The sequence below is a fragment of the Eublepharis macularius genome, chromosome 11, assembly GCF_028583425.1.
Source record: "Eublepharis macularius isolate TG4126 chromosome 11, MPM_Emac_v1.0, whole genome shotgun sequence".
Classification (NCBI taxonomy): domain Eukaryota; kingdom Metazoa; phylum Chordata; class Lepidosauria; order Squamata; family Eublepharidae; genus Eublepharis; species Eublepharis macularius.
Genome location: NC_072800.1, coordinates 69,978,994 through 70,001,100, shown reverse-complemented (window position 1 = coordinate 70,001,100; position 22,107 = coordinate 69,978,994). Strand labels below are relative to the sequence as shown.

At 43.3% G+C, this 22,107-nt stretch overlaps 1 protein-coding gene across 3 annotated transcripts in view; it reads left to right on the top strand.

Moving 5' to 3' along the window:
• Nucleotides 1–10,046: 10,046 nt before the first annotated feature.
• PRTFDC1 (phosphoribosyl transferase domain containing 1) overlaps nucleotides 10,047–22,107 on the top strand; it is a 62,759-nt gene continuing 50,698 nt past the window's right edge. For 2 of the 3 annotated variants that reach the window (XM_054991396.1, XM_054991394.1), the window contains exons 1-3: nucleotides 10,047–10,256; nucleotides 14,771–14,877; nucleotides 17,039–17,222. In XM_054991396.1, coding sequence (XP_054847371.1) covers nucleotides 10,185–10,256; nucleotides 14,771–14,877; nucleotides 17,039–17,222 — 363 coding nt within the window. In that variant the 5' untranslated portion in view covers nucleotides 10,047–10,184. Of the gene's footprint in view, nucleotides 10,257–10,752; nucleotides 10,778–14,770; nucleotides 14,878–17,038; nucleotides 17,223–22,107 lie in introns of those variants that run through there. The other variant, XM_054991395.1, reaches the window with a different exon arrangement.

Sequence of the window (22,107 nt, the reverse complement as noted above, 5' to 3'; positions counted from 1 at the left end):
TAATTTCAACAGCAAATTCACATTCTAAATAATATTTCTTCTTCATTTTTATTTTACTTTACAAAATGTATACACTGGCTTTCTGCCCTCGTAAGGGCCATCAAGGCAGCTAACAAATTAAAATATACATAATAAAATCATGTTAAACCCAAGAAAAACACATTAAAATAATAATAACATTTGATTTATATACCACCCTTCAGGACAACTTAATACCCACTCAGAGTGGTTCACAAAGTGTGTTGTTATTATCCTCACGACAATCACCCTGTGAGGTGGGTGGGGCTGAGAGAGCCCCAAGAAGCTATGACTGACCCAAGGTCACCCAGCTGGCTTCAAGTGGAGGAGTGGGGAATCAAACCCATTCTCCAGATTAGAGTCCTGCCACTCTTAATCACTACACCAAACTTGCAATTAAAACCACAACTAAAATGCATACAAAAACATTCAAACAGTGAGCAGGAAATCACTGATGGAATGCCAAATGAAACAAAAAAAATCTTCACCTGGAGGCAGACTGGTAACAGCAGGGTACAGAATGATAAGTCTTCCGGCGGGGGGAGGTCTAGAATTTTGGTGCCACAAGGGAAAAGGCGCATGTTGCCACCTACCTAACCTCAGAAGGCAAGGGCACCTGAAGCAGGGCCTCCGAAGATGACCATAGTGGTTGGGTAGGTTCATAAGTGAGTAGGCAGTTCTTCAGTTATGTTGGTCTCAAACCATATAGAGTTTTAAAGGTCAGCATCAACACCTTGAATTGTGCCCAGAAACAGACTGGGAGCAAGAGTAGATGGGCCAAGACTGGTGTGGTATTGTCCCTGTGACTCATCCCAGTCAACATCCTGGCGGCAGAATTCTGTACCAATCGAAGTTTCTGAACACTTCTCTAGGGCAGCCCCACATGAAGAATGCACACTGAGAGGACCATAACGATGGTGCAATAGCATTACCCAGTGGCACGGCGGATTTAATGGCTCTGACTCTTGGCTTGTTCAGTACACCGCCTGATACTCAGCTTATGTTGTCTGCCCCCCTTGGTTAGCTGCCTACTGTCTCAGCATTGCCGCCACTGAGGTCTTAACTATGGCTCCCCTCTTCCTGTTGTGACTGATATCATGTGATCCAGGTATCTCATGTTTGCAACTCAGTTGGTCCTATGCTCAGAAAATATAATTTGTTTGGCAGTGATGCATTTTTAATGGGGAGGGGCAGTTATGGGTAAGCCAGGGATATCAGTCTCTGGGGAACACTACCAGAGTTGGTAGAAAAGTACAAAATAACTTCAGGAAGCTGTATACAGTCATGGTTGATCCTAGTGCTATTAAATAAGACCTCCCATTTTTCATATTGTCCTGCTTCTGTTGTGTTAAGCCAGTTAGTCCAACACCCTAAACTTGCAAGAATGGTTATTCAGCAAATAGAATGCAACTCTCTGAGCATGTATGTCAGATGCTTGACAGCCTCCCTGCCTCCTAAGAATTTGGCAGCTCAGACAGGAGATTCATTCTAACCCATGGTAAGATAGTACAGAGTTAGGCTTGGTGGGTCACAAGCTGTTTTCCAAGTAAGGTCTAGTGGAATAAGATGCAGCTCTGTAGTTGGTGCCCCTGTAAGCATGGATCAACATCTGGAGCAGAACTCTTTCCATTTAAACCAGATGTGTGCTTTTTCATGAGGGTCACCAGCTCTGTTGATCGCAGAAGAAAAATGCTTTAATGGAAACCATTTAAGCTACAGACATAAAGAAAACATTCTTACTCCATTCTCTCTCCAGGAAATTTGTCAAAATACATTTAGAGAATCCTAAGAATGTCGCTCTATATTTACATGAAAAAGAAGTGCCAGCAATTGGACCCATAGTGTTTTTGAATTGGCTCATAATAGTATAGTAAAAGGAACAAGGGTAAATAAACGCAGTTGTTATTTCCTTAGAATTGTTCCTTTATTAGAGTGAACAGAATAACAAGAACAAATGTCAACTTATTTTTTTGTACAGCCATCTGTTCTAATTGCTTTTTTGCATATTTTGGTTCCCGTCGGTGATGAAGCTGCCTTAGACCGCTAGTCTATCTACCCTAGTGGCAAAGCTCCCAGGTTTAGTTTTTTCCCCCAGCCCTTCTATCTAGAGATTGGCTATGGTATGCCCTTTACTCATAACTGGTAAATTGTACCTGAGTTGTAACATGTGGAGGTTCCTCCATATAAAAAACTCCCCTGAATAGAGGGAACCAAAATAACAATCTAGTTTACCATATGTAGGAATTGGGAGAGAGTGGATATGAAGAAATGTTCAGTCATGTAAGTTCCCATCTGGAGTCCAGTGGTGCAGCCCAGATATAGTTTTGGCACCTCCAGAAGGACTAGGTTGAGAAAAGGTTTCTCCCTAAGAAGCACTCAGAACTTCCACAGCAGGCTATGCTTCTTTAATACAATAACATTACATTTATATACCACCCTCCAGGACAACTTAATGCCCACTCAGAGCCGTTTACAAAGTGTTTTATCATTATCCTCACGACAATCACCCTGTGAGGTGGGTGGGGCTGAGAGAGTGCTGGAAGAGCTGTGACTGACCCAAGGTCGCCCAGCTGGCTTCAAGCAGAGGAATCAAACCCAGTTCTCCACTCTTAACGCCTACACCAAACTGCCCAAGTGAGGGTTTGAATGCTAAATCATCAGTTGTGGAGCTACCTAAACAAGGGGTTTGATAATGATGTTCACTGTAAACTGGAGCCCTCTGAGTTGTCAAGGGTTCAAGTTGGAGATCTGCTGCAGTGATCTACACAAACATTTGGTCGCCCATTGATGAGCAAGCAAAGGGCAATTACTAGCATGGTGTAGTGGTTAGAGTTGCAGACCTGGGAAACCCAGGCTCAAGTCCATGCTCTGTTCTGGAAGCTCACTGGATGACCTTCGGCCAGTCACACACACTCTCACACACACTCAGAGCCAAACTACAAGTGATGCCTTACACAGGTTGGACACTTGTCAGCTTCCCTCAAGTTTTGATGGGAAATGTAGGCATCCTGGTTTTACAGCTTGGCTCTCCATTACAGCTGCAAGACCAGGATGCCTACATTTCCCATCAAAACTTGAGGGAAGCTGACAAGTGTCCAACCTGTGTAAGGCATCACTTGTAGTTTGGCTCTCAGCCTCACAACCTCATAGGGTTGTTGCGACGGCAAGATGAAAACAAGAGGAATGAGGTATGCCGCTTTGGGTCCTCAGTATGGAGAAAGGGTGGATGGTACATGAAGGAAATAAATGCTACAGTGAAATGAGAACTTAAATAAGGAAGGCATACAGCTATCAAATTATTTGTTGATATTGAGGGGGGAAATTAAGACAGCAAAGAACAGAAGTACCCTACACAGTGAGGATCCTTGGAGACTAGAGGGAAGTGCTCTCTAGCATCTGGCTTCAGCACAGAAACCCCTCTGGAGCGGTTTTCTTCATTTGAGACTGAAACTGCCCTTTATTAAGATTAATTCCCTGGGGGATACTGTGCTACAGCAACCCAAAGAACCCAGCAAAGGGGAATTGCCTGAAAAGCCAGGCCTTGGGGCACCTTCAACTCGTTTGGGAAACTCAAGTAGGCCACCATCTTTTTCTTTTAACGGCATGCCATCTGTGCCTTTCCAGGCTGTACGACTGGCAGCCTGAACAGGAACAGTTTCACATCTCACAATGTTGAGGAACTACAAGGACTACATTCCTACAGATCAGGCAACTACTTTTTCCCGTTTCTGCTTTTTCCAGATTTTTTAATTTACGTTATTTATAGTTCACCTTTTTCACTGAGATTCAAGGCGGATTACATAATATCAGTCAGCACAATCAATACGAGGAGGCGGCATCTAACAAACCACATAATAGGACCAGGATTGCACAAATCTGAAACCAGGCATAAGTATTAATGATACATAAAACAATGCAAGAAATGGTAATGAAGACCAGAGTTGCAGAGGCAGGCAATGGCAAACCAGCTCTGTTAGTCTCTTGCCATGAAAATTCCACCAGGGGTCACCAAAAGTCAGCCATGATTTGACGGCACTCTCCACCACCACTAAAACAATGCAAGATGTGGTAATATGTAAGTAGAAATATAATGCAGTAAGACAAGAACACACAGCAACAGATAATACATAGTAGTAGTATAGTCCACAGTCCTATTCCAACGCAGCTCTATTCCCTGATAAATATACCCTGAATGATCTTCCTCTGTGGAAAGCTAGTGTAGCACAGTGGGTCAAAGACTGGACTGTGAACCTCAGATTCCCCTAGACAAAATCTAGATTCAGCAATGAACTCGTTTGGGTTGTCCATCAGCAATGTGGGGGTAATACTGCCTTTACAGGATTGGTTATATGAGAGATTGGATGGGAAGTATTTTGCACAGAGGTACAGAACAGTCAAGTCCTAGCTGCTGTGGCATAGTGGTTAAGCAGCTGAGCTGTGAATCGGTACTCAGCTGGTTTGATCCTACTACTACCATGAGCTCTGCAGATGGCCTTGGGTAAACAACTCCTCTCAACCCGAGCTATACTGTGGACATAATAACAACAACTTTGCACACTGCTCTGAGTGAGGCAAGGATGTAAGGATGATGATGATGATTAGAGAAAGACATGACACTAAGAAGCACTGATCCCCAACTTTCAAAGTTCATTTTATTACTTTATCCCATTTTTTCTTCAGTGGAGTCCCAGAACAGTTCACAATCTCATTCTCCTCTCAAGTTTATCCTCACAACAACTCTGTGAGGTAGGTTAGGTGGAGAGAGTGAGTGGCCAAGGTCCCCTAGCCATCTTCCGCAGCAGAGCGGGTCCAGCACTCTAACTGGGATACATCATCATCTCTTATATACATTCCTTCAGTATCTATCAACAAAAAACCCTTCTGCCATCTCTTCTGTTTGTTAGACAAAGCAATTGGGCCTGAATTATTATACTTGTAAATCTCACGGAGTTCAGGCTTGATTTCAGTGCGATGCTGGCCGAGGCCACAGAATTCTCCCCTAGGCCTTTGCCCTTGCCCTACATCTTCACACGAGTGGCAGCCCCAGTCGAACGAGACACCGGGCACATGCAAGGTCCACGGGGAAGTGCTTAGTTTTGCCTCAGCCGGCATCGGCTTTAAACAGGCCACGCTTTCAGAGCTCGTTCTCTTTCAGGATGCAAACCCAAACGGGCCAATCCGGCTGAATCAAGCAGCGAGTCTTTTCCTGGAATGTACCATTTCGCCGGCAGACGGTGGAGACTGCATATCTCAATGCCCACCCATTCAGAACATTTTTTTGCCCCCATGTGAAAGCAACCAAATGCACGCATACATTTGGTTGCTTCCCCCGCAGCCTGAATTCGTACGTCTTGTGTGGAAGCTGCTGTATAAACCAGCTCCGAGGACCAATGTATTATTAGCACGGCAATGTGCTTAATCCCAGACTGTACCGCTCTAAGCAGAAGCGGCCAAAGCAGCCCATCAGAGAGGGAGCATTTAGCAGCGAATGCTTGTTTATATGCATAGGTGTAAACTACGGGGGGGGGGCAGGCTGAGGGGCTCGAGCCCCCCCCAGATTTGGCCAGGGAGGGCTGAGCCCCCCCCCAGCAGCCAGTGAACTACATGGGGGCTAAGGGGCTCAAGCCCCCTCAGATTTCACATGAGCCAATGAAGCACAGGATTGTCCACCCTTCCTGTTATATCATAGTATAATTTCGATGATTCTTTGGGGCTTTGTTCCTGTTTTTTGCTTGTATGTATTAGTGTGTTTATTAAGAATTTATCATTTTTAAAGGTATTGCGGTTTGTATAAACAATTTACAAATAAATGTTATAGAAGAATTAAGAGACTCTGATAGAAGATATTTGATTTTGAAAATCAGGCTCCTGGAAGGCAAGATTTACACACTAGCAATAATATATGCACCAAACAATGCAAGAGAACGTTTTTATGAAACTGTTTTCCAATCCATTTTCAATTTTCAAGAAGATAATAATCTTCGGAGACATGAATGGGGTAATGGATCTAAGAAAAGGATAGGGGGGGGGGGGGACAAAGAATGCAAATTTCCCCAAAATGTGCTCTCTCCCCTCCTATCAAGAAACTATTTTTGAAATAGTATCTAAAATAGTGTATGATGGCTTCAGTGGGTTAAACATCTAAAAGATTTTTGATCCTACAAAGGGAACACAAAGCTTACAAACTATCAACCAAGCTTGTGTCTCTTTTACATTGTGGGCGACATAAATAAAAGAAAGGACCAGAGAGCATGTGAGATTTTGACAGCCATAAATCCAGACAGCATTTACCTCAGAAGTCTCTCCCCTCTCTTCACTTCCCCCCATCTTCTTCAAAATGTGTTTTGTTACAATTGGAAGATGCTTGTAGGACCAAAAATCTGAATATTGGAGACTATACTTTCTTTTCTGACGAACACCAAACACATTCAAGGATTGATATGTGCTGGATATAAAAAAATGAGTTATTTATATTGTTTGTTATATTATGTTTACTCATTTTCTTTTGACATTATTATAATTGTGCTATTGTTTTTATTTTCTTTTTCTGTTCTGCTTATATTTATAAAAATAAATTTTATATAAAAAATAATTTATACAGTGCCTTAAAATACCTTTGACTATGACACACTAATTAGCTTAGTCCTTAACCCTGGCTGGCTCCACCCATTTTCAATGTAGCAACAGTCAGATTGCAAGACCTCTGTTGGATATAAGTGCAATATAAGTGCATGGCTACAATTTACATTCAGGGAATGTTAGAAGATTCCACTTCTAATGCTGTCCCATTCCTCAGGTTTCAGAGGGGGAGAAACCAGAGAATTAGAAAGATAGACAAGTCAGAGCATCTGTTTACTGTTTATTTCTTTACTGCCCTTTGATGTGTAGATTACTACTCAGGAGTAGAGATGGGCAGGAACCGAAATACGACCCAAAAACCCCCACGAACCAAGCTGGTTCAGGGTTCGCGAACCAGGGTTCATGGAAGCTCCTTTCCACAGAACTTCCATGAACTGTATGCTGGTTCGTTGGGTCGTATTTACAGGGGCAGTTTAAACAGCCATTTCCCCAGTTAAATGGCCATTTGAACTGCGCCTTTAAGGGCCCTGCTGCAGCAGGTTCCCCCCCCCCCACCTGCCAGCTGATAGTTTAAAGGGACCTGCCTGGGAGGGCCCTTTAAAATGTCCAAACCCCAGGAGCCTTCCTGCCCTTCAAGAGGCTGAAAATGGCCTTCCTGCCCTTCAAATGGTTGCTGCGGAAGCCATTTGAGGGGCAGGGAAGCTGAAAACGGCCTCCCTGCCCATCAAATGGCTGCCGCGGCATTTGAGGGCCATTTGAGGGGCAGGAAGGCCGTTTTCAGCCTTCTCCATCGCCCTGCAGGCCCCCAGAGAGGTGAAAGAGGCTGAAAACGGCCTTCCTGCCCCTCCTGGGAGGGGAGGAAGGATGAGGCACTGCAGGATAAGGTAAGTGTGGGGCTGGGCTGGGACTGGGGGATGGGGGGGTTGGACAGTTTAAAGGGCAGTTCCTTTAAACTAGGCTGCTGAGGGGGGATCCCCCCTGCCAGCTGAAAGTTTAAAGGGACCTGCTGCTTGCAAGGCAGGAAAGGGCCCTTTAAACTGTTAAATGCCCCTTTCCCTGCTGCTGTTAAGGCCAGAAAGGGGCATTTAAACCCCACAAACCACAAAATCGTTCGTAACTGGTCCAGTTCCATGGTTCGTAGTTTGTGAAACCCATGAATCACGAACCTGCTGGTTCATTGGGTTTTTTTGTTCCATGTCCATGTCTACTCATGAGGACTTCCTCCTCAGAACAGATCTGTAGGTAGGAAGCTCTCTTCACTTTCCTATCAAAGTATGGAGTTTCTATAATAAAGAACTTTGATTTCTTTTTTAAAAGTACAATTTTTCTAAAACTGCTTCCCTTTTAAAACTTATACACTCATACCAGCCAGCACGCTCCAGCCACCCATTATCACGTTTTCTCTGCAGTCAGTGCTACTCTGTTAAGGACCAGTTTCTATTCCTTTTAACAGGGAAAAAAGTGAGCATCTATTTTACTTTCCAGTAACCTTATCATTACATTGTATTTTGGAAATGGAACACTGGGAAAGGGTAGGCTTTATGTTTCCTTGTTGAAATAGCTTCGTTTGCTTGTTTGTGGCTTTTTTTTTTTGCTGGGTGTGGGAGAACAGTTAGTTTTTTTTTATGGTAATGTATGGGGGGGGGCTGCTTCAGCCACTCCTAAACTCCTCTTTCAATTTCCATTCCATGTTTAAATGGAGAGGTGGTATCTATTGCAGAAAAGGACAATTCCTAAAAATGAGTGCTGTCTCTCTGAAGCAATGAGAAGCCCTATCTGCATGAACAAGATTGGAAGAGGGGGGGGGGTGCAGATCAGAGGCCTTTTAAAAATTTCCTTTTGCCCTGTGTCCAGGCTGTGATTTGGTTAATAATGTCTTTTAAGGTGGAGTTTAAGCTGTGTGTTAAGAAAGCAAGGTATATAAAATCCTAGGTAGTATAATTGCAAGTTTTCTTTGGGGTCATGACTAACACTGTTCTGAATTGCGTCAAATTGTGCTTGTACTCACTTATAGGATATGAGTTTGAAGTGAGAAGCTGGGAGTTTGCTACTACTTTGCACTCTGTACACTGCTCAGAAATCGAGTGCACGGCAATTGTTTTGTATTCTGCCCTGGTTCAGACTTCAACCATGCACTTACCAAACGAAGGCATCTGCAATGCCATAATTTAGTAAATTTCAGTACTAAGTCACCCTTATGAATAAGGCAGAATCAAGACTCCGGTAAATGAACGTCCAGGAAAACTTAAAAAAATGTTCCCTTACAGGCTTTTCTGTGTTGCCTTTCGTAGTGTCAAATTTATGACCATTAGTTTGTCCTATACACATGGTATGTATAATTATAGATCATAAAGTGACTATCCTAAAAGTGAATTTCAAAACAGGACACAGCAAGAGATCGCTGAGATAGCACTATAACCACTGACCAACTCCCAGATTTTCCTAGGTCTGGCCCAGCTCAGGGGCATTGTTAGGGGGGTCCCCATGGGTGCCTGGGTCCCCCTAAATTTGTATGGAGCCGCTCCCTAGATCTCCCATGGCCCTGCCTCCATAGATGGTGGCAATGGAAGTCCCTCCCTGTGATGTCATTGGCCCCTCCCTGTGATGTCACTGGCATAGCAATACCTGTGGCCTGGCCCCAGCCCCCCCCCCCCGAAATTGGAAAGTCTACACCCCTGTTTATATGTGTTGGTCTTTAAGGCGCTCCTGAACCCGAATCTTGCCTATATGTGGGTTAGTAAAGAGTGCAGCAGCACCTTTAAGAATAACCAAATTTACCGTAGCATAAGTTTTCGAGCACCACAGTTAAGCCCCCTCTTCCCACGCCTGCACCACCGACTGCAGCAGGCGTTCACGCCCCACGTGCCTCGCAGCAGCCTCCCTAAGTTCCGAAGGCAAACCGAACTCAGAGGTACCTTGGCTTAGCGAGCAAGCATCAAGTCGAACGGGTTCCGAGGCTAGACCACGGCTCCAAGGAATGCCTCCTTTGGGCAGGCTGCGTCTTGAGGGTGAGGCTAGTAGGGTTGCCAACTCTGTCTTGGGAAATTCCTGGAGATTAGGAGGTGGAGCCTGGGTAGGGTGGAATTTGGGGAGGGATAATGCGAGAGAGTGCCGTTCGGAGCTGTGCAACCCGAACGCGTTGCAGCAGCTTACTTAAGTTCCGAAGGCCTACTAAGCAGTTATAATGGGGGGGGGGGCAGGTCCCATCTGGAGGTTGGCAACCATGGGCTGAAGGGCGGGAACCCCTGTGCACTGGCTGCTGGAGAGGGGAAACCAGCCGGGTGGGTCGATGGAGGTTTTGGCTGAAGCCTCGGCGCGCCCCCAGCTCCCGCCTGAGCGCCGCCCGGAGCTCCTTCCTTGGCTGGCCTCTTGCTGCAGCTGCGGCTCCTTCTTCTTTCCTCTCGCCGGAGCGAAGCGCCTCCTCCTCCTCCTCCTCCTCCTCCTCCTGGCGCTGGTGGTTGCTCGCAGCCCGCGACATCCGATCCGAGAGAAAAGAAGGCCGAGCTGAGCTCCACGCGTTCCCTCCAAAGCTCCGGGTTCCTCCTTCTCGCTGTCCCTCCAAGGCTCTGGCCAGCCCCCTTCGGAAGATGGCCGGTTTAAGCAGCAAGATTAGCTCCGCAGAGGCAGCGGCGCCGGGACGCAGCGGCCGAGGGGTCGTGGTAAATGCAAAAATCCCCCTCCCGTAGCCAGCAGCTGTCGCAAAGACGGCTCCCCGAGCCCGCCGTGGGGCTCAAGCCCTTCCCTGAATCCGCTCCACCTTCCTTCCATCACTGGAAGGATATAAGTTCCCCCCATTTGAAGAAAAAAACCCTCTGAATTGACATTAGAGAAGTCTGTAAAGGTGCATATTTATTCCCGTTCACTTAACGTGGATGACTTACCATCTTAATGCTGTTTTTGGTACAATGAAAAGCAGAAAAAATGGTGGATTTCCCTCTCGTTGCATGCAGATTCTAATGTGTGGTGCTGACTGCATTCAGGGGCTGGCATTGATACGAATCTTCATACACATTAATGCAGAGAATACAGGAGCATAGCCTTTCTGAAGCCAGGTCCTATGATCTCACCCCACCTCTGGGTTGTTACCTGTTTTCCTGTTAGAAGCTTTTGTATTTTTAACTGTGGCAGGGCAGGTAGAGCTTTTTCCAGCATAGAATCTCCAGGCATGTGGAAGAGTTACGTAAGTTTAATTTCTGCTTCTCACACAGCTGTTCAAACTCCTAGGAGGGTGTGACAACACTACAGTCTCCCCCCCCACACACACACACACACTAACCTGTGCCACATGCAAAAATCACTCCTTCCTCTTCTCTTTTTATTGGTCTGGATGAGATAGCTATTTGTGTACATTATTTATAGTCCACCTTTCTTGCAGAGGCCCAACTTGTAGTTAAAAATATGTGTTACTTTTGCCTGAAATCAAGGTGGTGGAACAAAGGTTTCCCTTTTAGTAGCCATCCTGATTAGGAGGTTTACAACAAGGTGATTACAAAGTATTAAGGCACGGTGCTAAGATCTTGCTGTCAGTAGGCGGCTGTCAGTGCAAAGGTATTTGATTAGCACTGCAGGTAATGAGCGTCATTAGCATCAAAACACAGTCTGGGAGTCCAGCGTCTCCGGAGGTGCATTTCCAAAACTATTATATGGCCAAGATCCTTTCCTCCTTCCTCAAAACAACTCCTGTCTTGTCACTATGAGTTAGGATGATGAGAGGGAAGAAACAGATCTCTGCCTCTGCCCCTCAGATATATGTTTGCATAATACTTTGTGAAGTTTCTCTTCATTTTCTTAGACTGCAAGACTCCCTTAGCTGGAGGTGGCCATGATGCAGTAGTAGAATGTGTATTTCCTTAGCACACATTTCCTAGCCAGGTTCTATCCCTGACATCACCAGTTAAAGGACCTACAATGGCAGCTGACTGTGCCTGAGACACCCTGGAGAGAAGTAGCCAGTTAGAGTAGAATATAGGCCATTTTCACATGTCTTACCTGCCACCAGAACATCGTGCAAAACACCTGGAAGACAGCGTCTTCTTGCACGAAATCACGCCAGGAAGATGTGATTTTGCGCAAAACTCCCAGATTACAGCGTCTTCCTCGCGCAATTTTGCACAAGAAGACGCTGTCTTCCGGATGTTTTGCATGATGTTCCAGCAGCAGGTAAGTCATGTGAAAATGGTCATGGCTTCATGTTCTGGTTCAGTAGGATCTTATGGGATCTGCTATAGAATCACAAGAAGTAGTAGAACTCTGAGGCCTACATTAGAAGTCTGAATTTACCTGCATCAAATCCTTCATTTCTGTGAAACTGACCCTTGTGCCCTTTTTCTCAGAGACCCTTTAAGAGAGCAAGACAGGACCTCAGTGCCACCTCAATAAACAAATTTTATTCCAGCATAAGCTTTGGAGAGTTGGAACGCCATTCATCAGATGTATGAACTGAACATCCATTAAGCCAATGCATTTATATTAAAGAGCTGGTGTGAAGTAGTGGTTGGACTAGGATTTGAGAGACAGATTCAAATCCTGACTCTGCCATGAAAGCATGCAGGTTGACCTTGGCCAGTCAGACACTCTCAGCCTGACTGTAGAAGACCTGCTTGAGTCATGTAGATCCTTGCTAGCAGGACTATGTCTGAGAGGGAAGATTTCCTTCACCTTTGTTCTTCACCTTTCTCCTGAGTTTGTTTCTTTCAGGCAAAAGCTAGTGTGTCCTCCTCGACTTATTCTCCTTTGCCTCATGAAAAGCCTGGCTCATCCTGGGGCCAGCCTCTTTGGAGGCTCTACTCCTCTGGAACTCTCATGGGATCTGAGCCATTCTTTTGGGAAGCTGCTGCCACTCCCGCCTCTCAGCTGGGAGGTGTCTCCTTGTTTCTCCGTCTCTGGCTCAAGGCTGCCTCCCAGCTGCTCATCAGGCAGTGAGCTGTTCAAGTTCCTGTCAAGCAATGGAGCAGCAAGTGTTGCCTTACAGTTGTTTCACGTGTTGCTGCTTTGGTGCAAAGGCACAGGGAGTCCTAGGCTTCTCTCAGAATTGTGGAGCCCAGGGGTTGCTCAGGTCCCTGACGCTAACCTGCCTTACAGGGCTGTTGGGAGAATAAAATAGAGGAGAACGACATAAGCCACTTTGGGTTACCACTGGAGAGAAAGGCAGGGTATAAATGAAGTAAATAAATTAAGCAGGTCTCCCGTTTCACACCAAAAATCTGAAATAGTGTCCCTGTTCTGTTTTCCTTTTGGCAGTCATGCATTTTTAAGACATGCAGTCTGGGAAGTGTCCCTCTTTCCTATAATCGAAGCAAATTTTTGCCAACAGTTGTTCCTCTGATTCTGCTTAGGTATGTAATACCAAGCTGGGCAAAGTTCCTGTATTTTCCAGAGGGAATAGGTCTTTAGTCTTTTAACTGAATTGCCCAGTTGATGAAACACAAATCTTCGTAAAGTACAGGAATGTTATCCTCCCTTCTTCTTTTACAAGCATTTATGAGAACCTCTCTCAGATGTTATCATCTTTATCACATTACTGGCATGTTAGATTTGCTGCCCAGAATGGCAGAACATTTTCTTTTAAATTCTTGTATTCTGAAAGTCACAGTTGTGGGTGGCATTTACCTATGGAGACAGTCACACATATTTTTAATGTAAGACTAATTGCTACTGCATGTACTCCCATACAATTTAGATCACTTCTGTGCTTCATGAATGCTTTCAGTCGAAATTATTTGTTGTTGCTTTGCCATGCCTTTCTCATTAACAGTATGGAAGTGTGGTAGGGTGTCCCATACCCCCTCCTGGTTTGTTTTCCTGTCATCATGCCATTACAAATAATGTGATACTCTAACAACAAACTTTTTCCCCGATGAGCAGCCTGAAAAATTTCTGTAAGCATCTTCTTATAAAAGCTGCCCACAGGAAATTTCACTAATGTTCTAGTCTAGTGTGAGATTAAATGCATTTAGAACCAAGCATGTTGGAAGGCCAGAAGCTTTCCCTGTTCTTGTTAAAAATGCCAGAAGGTATAGGAATCTCCATGTTATCCCAAACAGGATCTTTTGGTTTTCTTCTGTGGGAGGTGAGGTGGATGAGGAGGGGAATGTGTGACGGCTCCTTTTCACGTATTACTCAGGTAGAATCCAGAGGCAAGATACTCTGCTCATGTTACAGTGAACCCACGTACAACCTGTGTACGTAAATCTGTTTGTAAGAATGAGTCAACACACATTTTCTTGTTAAAATGCCTTTTTGGTCCTGGCCTCAGCCTGGTGGAACTCTCCGTCTGCTGATGCTCGGGCCCGAACTGTCTTGTTGTCTTTTCGCCAGACCTGTAAGACAGAGATGTTCTGCCAGGCATATGGTTGAGGTTGGGGGATGGGCAAGTTCTTCCTGCCAGTCTCCTGTTGGAGGAGGAGGTATTGCGCCCCCCACCCCACCCCAGCTTTCCCACCAGTTGATATATCTTTATTTCTCCGTCCCCCATTCCCGTGGGATGTTTGGCTGGGGTTGGGTAATGCCGTCAAGAGGTGTTTATTAAACAGTGTTTATTAAACAGTGTTTATTAAACAGTATGTTTTTATGATTTAAAACGTGATTTTATTCATTGTTGTTTATCTCTCTGAGCCCATGTAAGTGGGGAGAGCGGAACACAAGATTAATAAATCAAATCAATCACATTTACTTTATGAATAAAACTGGCGACCAGTACCTGGATAACTGGGGGGTTTGTATCCCACCTTGAACTGTACATGCTTTGATCGTAACATGAGAATTGCTCAACAGACATACAATGAAGTGTACACTGTACATGGATTATACATGCATTCACTGTAACTTGTGAACAGGTCTACTGGCTCTGCATGTCCACATTCTGATCTGCTCTCACTCAAAGCCAGAAAGATTGAGAGAGAGATTTTCTGATTCTCCCACCTTTATTTAACAAAATAGTTATTTCCAAGTTACTATTGTTCATTTTAAAGGTAATGATCAGATGCCTGGATATCTATCTGCTCTGATCCTGCTTGCGGGGAGAACGGACTACAAATCAGGATGATGATGATGATGACGATGATGATGTGTTGCCTGTATCATACCCTTTGCCAACAGTTGTTAAATGCATGCAACAAAGCAATAACTGCGTACTGCAAATAAAGATTTCTAATGTAGTTTATCCGATTTACAGATTTCCGATGATTGGCCAGGATATAGTTTGGATCTATTTACATATCCACAGCACTATTATGGGGATCTTGATTACGTGCTCATTCCACACGGGATCATTGTGGACAGGTGAGGGTCCATGAGTGTTCCATATGTCATAGCTAAATGTTTTAGTGTCTCCTATGCAGAAAGCAACTTAATAGGTTTGATGACAGGAATGAATCCATCCATAAGTCAGTAAAATAATAGCATGCCTGTTAAATAGTTGCATTTCTTTTTAGGCCACAATCTTTAGCATAGCTATTTGTACGGAAGTTCAATTGAGATCAGTAAAATGAATTCCCAAAGAGATTTAGTTAGGGCTAAGATTTTCAATAACTACCATATAAGCATTTCAGTTTTACAATCTATGGAAAAAACTTTGCATTGCTTGTTAACAGATGTTCCAACCCAAATTCCTTTTCTCACTCTTTTTATTAAACAAGTATAGATGTTGGGGCAGGGGGTTTGTTGCTGTTGCAGTTGTTTGAAGAAGATAGGCACCACCTTTTTTAATGGAATGATTGTCGTTCTGGTTGAAGCTGGCATTAAGCTGTGTGTTTACCAGAACCAAAGTGGATTTGTGAACTTAGTTGACAATTTGTTTTCTAAGTGATGGCAGAAAGTTTTTTTCAGTTATATATGTCTCTTAATTTCTTTACATTTCCACATTGCCCCTCATCTACAGAGGTCAGTGTTGCGTTCATAGTCAACAACCTGGTGAGTTAGCCTAGAGATAGAGTCGATGTGTAATGCCATCATTTCATTCTGAGTGATGCTTAGGTTCACATGTTCGTCTCTCCATGTGCTGTGATTCTCCCTGTTTTGTGGTGAACCATGTTTAATGCTTCTGATGTGGTGGCAAACGCTGTTTTATACCTCCCCTCCAGAACAGAATTGGAAGCCACAACCAAATTGTTCCATGTTTTACAATTTTAGTTTAAAAGGCAAGTGCCTAGCAAAAGTTGTAATAGCTTATTTGCTTGGTTGGCTTGTGAAGTCTGAAAGGAGGGAGGAAATCATGGTACAAGTAGACAGAGAGAAGATGGAGTGTGCAAGCTTGAAGCTCATTTACATAACATTAGATTATAGCGTGAGCCAGTCCCGCCTGTAACTTTCCAAGACTGCCCTGCTAAGCAGGGGGCTGAACTGACGTTCTCCCATCCAAACACAACTCTTGACTGATTGCACCATTCTAAGCCTCTTTAAATATAAATGTTTTATATTTCAGACTTTTAGAGAATAACTTATTAAATTTTTTAAAATTAATTTTGAAAAGCTATGACAAAGCAGTCCTCTGCAGTATCTGGCGAGTGTGCTCCGATGTGCTGTCACCAGAAATAACGTTCAAATGCTTTCTATCAGAGATGCTTTGAATTTTAATATAGAGATGGCCTCAGGGCTGAAATGTCACCTGAAATAACTCTAGGTGCCAAGTGGTAATGCTCAGAATAGTAAAAAGTGTGAGAAAAAGAGATCTTAAAGATGATGCATACCTCTTGCGCTTAAAAATAACAGGTGGGGGGGGGTCACTGCTCTCTGACCAGATGATCAACATATTTTAAATATCTGACGGTGTAGGTTTTAAAAAAAGCTTTATTTTGATAGAACAATGTTAAAATCCTGTTGCACACACAGCACTTCTCAAGTTAATTTCAAGCTACTTCTGGTGTTGTACTTTTAGGTTGTGAAAATGCATGTAAGGTAGCAACCAAGGAATCCCTCCCTACACACACACAGCAGAGTTATACCCATCTAAGCCCCTTTGACTTCAGTGGATTTAGAAGGGTATAATTTTGCATAGGATTGCACTGACCCTCTTCTTAAAGGGCTGGAATGGTTTGATGTGGGGATTGCACTGGAGATTTCAGGAGCTTTGCTGGTCTGATGCATGCCTTGCATCTTTGGCTACTTTCTGTCTAATCCCATAATTTTTATGAGATTATGTATGAATAACTGTGCCAGAATATGAATGGTGATGTACCTCCAAATGCTGGTGTTGTATCTCTAAATGCATTACTTTCAGTGGAATTTATTTGGTTGCGCATTTAGTTGCACATGCCAACCTGTATCCAAGCATGGCTAGTTATGCATAAACATCTTTGTTACGTGCCACTCGAGTTCTGTCGCAGTGCAGATATGTTTAAAATTAGGTTGTATCTGAAGTTTAATTTTTTTGCGTTGCACTTTAGGATGCTTGCTCTACAAAACCTGAGTCTTACCATACATTTGTCCTTAATTTCTGCTTTAGGATAGAGCGTTTGGCCAAAGATATCATGCAAGATATTGGATACAATGACATTGTGGTTCTCTGTGTACTTAAAGGTGGCTACAAATTCTGTGCTGACCTTGTGGAACATATTAAGAATCTCAGTAGAAATTCAGAAAGGTTCATCTCCATGAAAGTTGACTTTGTCAGACTGAAAAGTTACTGTGTAAGTAATGAATTTGCTTTTTTGGTTCAATATGCTTTTAGTTACTGTATTGTGCACAGTTTTTCTTAACATAAAAGGTATTAGAGTCCACTATTACAAGCGTTTTCTGTGGGAGTCAGTTAATAAGCAAAGGGCGTGATAGTTTTTCTCTTTTCATAAAGACAGTATTTATTTTGGAAACGGTGATATTAAACATAAGATCATGCTGGTTTAATAGGATCTTAAAACCCATTGTACTATAGACTGACCCGAGTGACTTAGAATAACAGGAATTTAGCCAATCAGAAAAGGATTTTTTTAATGCCAGAAATAATACAATTCCCAGAGCTGCTTGGGTCAGTTTGACCCATTGAAACATCTTTAAACTTGCCATATAGTTATGGCCTAAGCCAAAGCCAGAGTAACTGGCCAGCATCCAAAGAACTGTAAGATTAGTTCCATGAGTCCCGAGAGACTCTGAGACTTTCTTCTCTTGGATAGTATCTCCCACCCCTCTGCTGCAGAACAAATGGCTGTTGAAACTGAGGGGGGTTTCCAAAAGTGGTTTATGATGCGACATGTGGGTTCACAGCTGTTCAAAGGGAAAAAATGTGAAACATCCCATCAGATTAGCACAAGCCCCTTAAGTAAACTTCTGCAGCCTTTTGGATCCTGGCTACTTTTTAACAGTGAAAATATTGTTATTCTAAGCACATTGTTTTTGGATTGTGAAGTGGTATAGCAGTGAGAATCTGGAGACAAAGTATCAGTTGTCAAAAATGTCCAGATGACATTCCTTTGTCTTGGAATGCCAGAGGTATGGAGCAATCGTACCCAGCCTAAGAACACATCCAGTTTTACTGCAAACCACAAGGTGAGGAGGGGAGGGTGTTCAATTTCGGCACTGTTCTTGGTGTTGAGACATTGATCTGAACCAGAACCGATTATTGTATTAGACTTTCTCTAAGAGCTCTTCATCTGTTTCTCATGTTGAGTGTCTACACACATGAATCTTCTTGCTTTCATTTCTCAGATTTTTCCTTTAAAATTTAATGTTTTCTTCATTACCTTTCCTTCTTTAAAATTTGACTTGCTTTCGTTCCCAGGTAGTGGGCTCTTTGCTTAATTTATTTTTTCTCTCTTCTAGCTTCCCCCTACTAACCATTTCCTGTTTCTCTCTTCCTTAAGGGAGTCCTGCTGCTTTCTGTTCACTTTACGCAGCTGTGCTCTTTTCTCTCTCCAACTGTTTGTCTCCAAGAGCTGTGTCCAAGTCATGTAAACACTGGTGGGATTCTGATGAAAACTCTTGCTCCCAAGTTCAGCGTTCATGGCTAAGAGGTTAGTTCATCATAGGTGATGCAAGTGGAAGGGGATTCTTCTGGATTTCACTGCTTGGGAAAGTTTCCTGCTTTTTATTCCTTTCTGAAGAAAAGGGTTCTTGGCAACTCAAAAGCAATTGGATCCTGATTCTTTTTTGCTTGTGGAAAGTGCTTTTACCAGAAGGGGTCAAGATCAAGAACAATTTTTGCTGATTTCCTCCCCCCCCCCTATTGATCATCATGCTTTTTGCAGGGGTCCACTGATCTCCCAAGGGTCAGGACTTGGGGAGCCTGGAAATTTCCCATTCATGAACATTGCTGCACTAGCATAACATCGGATTCAAGACATACAGTGCAATCCTAAGCAGAGTTACTCCACTCTAAGTTCATTGACTTCAATGGGCTTAGACTGGAATAACTCTCTTCAGGATTGCAATGTAACTGTTTTTTGGGTGGGGATTCTCTACCAGAATTGGCAGAAAAAATTCAACTTGCCTAAAAGTCAAAACAGTGCTAGTTTTATGCTGCCTCACTGGTAATCTACATGCACTTGGTTCAGTAGTTGATGAAGCAAAGGCATCTGTTGGGTCTCCTGATGATCTAGGAATGAGACCCCAGCATAATTCTCGTATTTGCAACTTGTCTCTGTGCATCTACTGATATGACAGCCCCGCTTCCTGATAAAAGTTACGAATACTCCAAAAGAAACTCCTGAGTTTGCCACCAAAATAGCGGGCTCAAATAAAGTTCCCATGTGACAACAGGTTTCTGAGTAGTAACTGAGTACAGTCATAGGTTCTACTAAGACATCACAACAAACTCGTTTATCACTGCAGGAATGAGACTTGGTATTCCTTGGGCTCATATGCTTCCCCCTCGTGTACAGCTTGATTATTGAGGACTTCGTAGTAACCAGCAGACCACAATTTGTCGTAGAGTCCAGATCTAACAAAATGGCATGCTCTGGTTTATCCCCTTGTGCATTCCAAACTGTGGTTTAATCCTGGTTTGTAGGAAAGGGGACAGTATTGACATGACAACAAAATCTGATGGAATGGGGGGATGGAACCAGGACATTTTCGATATCTGCATGTGAGGGAAGAGAGCGCATGAACTTGAGGACTTCAAGGCTCTTTCATGTAACTACAAACCATGGTTTATAATTTGCCTGGATCTAACCGCATTAAATAAACATAGAGATACTTAAAGTTTCTTAAGGGAGGAGCCGTGATTTCTGCTGATTTGCCTCCTGCCACTGCAGAACCCCATTACACAGAAACCAAAATTTAGGAAGCTCAGTGGGCTACAGCTGGAAGGAGGAATCAGCAGAAATTGCTACCCCCTAAAAAAAAAAAGCTTACGGGCACTGAACGTTTCTTAATAAACAGGTCAACATGCCCAAAAGGCAGCTGTAGTTAAAGCTGAATGTGTTCTCAGGCAAAGAATTGAAAGCAGACAAGGGAAATTACTGTACAGGATTCTGTTGGCAATTTCTTAACTGTTCTGGAACAAGAAGGAAGGACCTGTCCTATTATGTTAGATGGATAGCCATGTTGGTCTGCAGTAGAACAGCAGGATTTGAGTCCAGCTGCACTTTAGAGACCAAGAAGATTTTCAGGGTATGAGCGTTTGAGAGTCAGAGCTCCCATCTTTGAATATGCAGAGTGCATTTCTGTGGGAAGAGCTTGAGTGATTCAAAGTTGGCAGGGGATTGGAAACAATATTTATTGATAAAGATATTAATTAAAACTTAATTTGCCAAGCAATGCAGGATCCCCCCCCCCGCACCTTTTCCTACTACAGCCTTGGTAGTTGTTGTGGCAGTCAATTCATTTTCAACAGTCTAAACTATTGGAAATATTATTTCTATGCTGTGTATACAATTTGAGGTAAAAGTTTAGAGAGTTGCCTTGAAAGAACAGTAGCTGGTTAAAGAGTTTGAGCAACCACTTCCAGGGCTGCTATGGAAACATGAGGGCCCATGGAATGGGGCAGATCATATAACTTGAATTCATACAATGTTTAGGTCACATCTGTGAGGAAAAATATTTGTCTGGAAACCTAAGGTGGTTGTCAGCCTGCAAGCGGGCTCAGGGCGGGATATTATTATTATTACTATTAGTAGTAGTGGTGGTGGTGGTGGTGGTGATGATGATCCTGAGCCCCTCTGCATCAAATAGCCATTCTTGAAACTGTTTTATCTTTAGGAGGAGGTTTTGTTAAATTCACATGTATGTAACATGTAGTCGATCAATCTGTAGGCTTGATGAGGCAACGGTCTTCAGCCAGCGGGTTCGGTCTGTCAGATGGGATGTGATCCTTTCTAGAGCTGCCTTTTTGTTACATTTTGGAAGGATCTACTGCTGGGCTGCATGGATCGAAAGGAAAGGTCTCGTGGCTCTTGCCTCTCTTTGCTTACACATTTAGAGAAGCAGTCACTCCTGAGAGGAAATCAGTGGTAGAAAGGATTCCTCCATGCTTCTTGACCTGTGTCATGTTCCTCCTTAGTGTATCCCTTCTATTGCTTAGCTTGTGCTTCCTATCTCTGTCCCTCATGGTCCTTGTATTCACAGTCCTGGCAATGACCCCTGTGAAGTCACAGCATTCCCCCTGTCACATGATTTCGATGACACGCAATTTCCTGTTACATGCTTGCAGCTCATTGTAGTCCCAGGACTGGAGAGTTTGAAGACCAATGATTTAAGAGATAGCAAAGGTTTTGTCTCTGCTTTTACATGGGGCACCTTCATCGACACAGCTTGTTAATACTATTCTGTTTCTTTCGGAATGTTTCCAGTTTAATCCTCTGCTCTCTCTGGAAAGGGCTACGAAGCAGTGCAACCACTGGGGAGAATCCAATGAAAATGTCTGTTGTGTAAACCCCTTTGAATAGAATGGGAGCTCAGTAGTTTTCTTGTATAGCGTTCATTCTTTTCAGTGGAGTTTGTGCAAGAGACTGCCTCACTGGATTTTGTCCACTGCCAAGCACCATGTAAACAATGGGGTACTAAAAAAGAAACTTCACAAAATCAGAAATTGGTATAATAATAACTCCATGTGTTTGGCTATTTTTGACAGCTATTCATTTTGTTTCTGAGTCAGGGAAACAGGCAGTTTCATGTTTTTCATCGGCTATTGATTCCATAGGCTTCTAGGATATTTAACACTGGTTGATTACAGACTTGAAACTAGCAATTTTGGCCACTGTTATCAGGGAAGTAATTCTCTATTCACCCCTGCTTTATAGGAAATCATCAAAAGAAAGTTGTTTTTGATGACGTCTAAATCATGTGAGGGGAGTGTAGAAGGTTATGTGGCTTGCTCTTTTAATCCTTTGAAATTCATCAGAATTATTTATGGTACTGAAAACATAACTAATTTTAAAAATGTGACCACCGCCCTGAATAACAATCCAGACACAATGGACACATTGATATGTGTACTCAAAATAATATATTGACATTATCTGTTTGCTTTTTCTGTATTAAGTTATTTTAAAATTTAGTTTATAAGCGTTCATTCTCAATATTGTTGCCACAAACAGAAGAATCTGTGCTGCAAAACACTGAAAATGGACAACAGTGCTA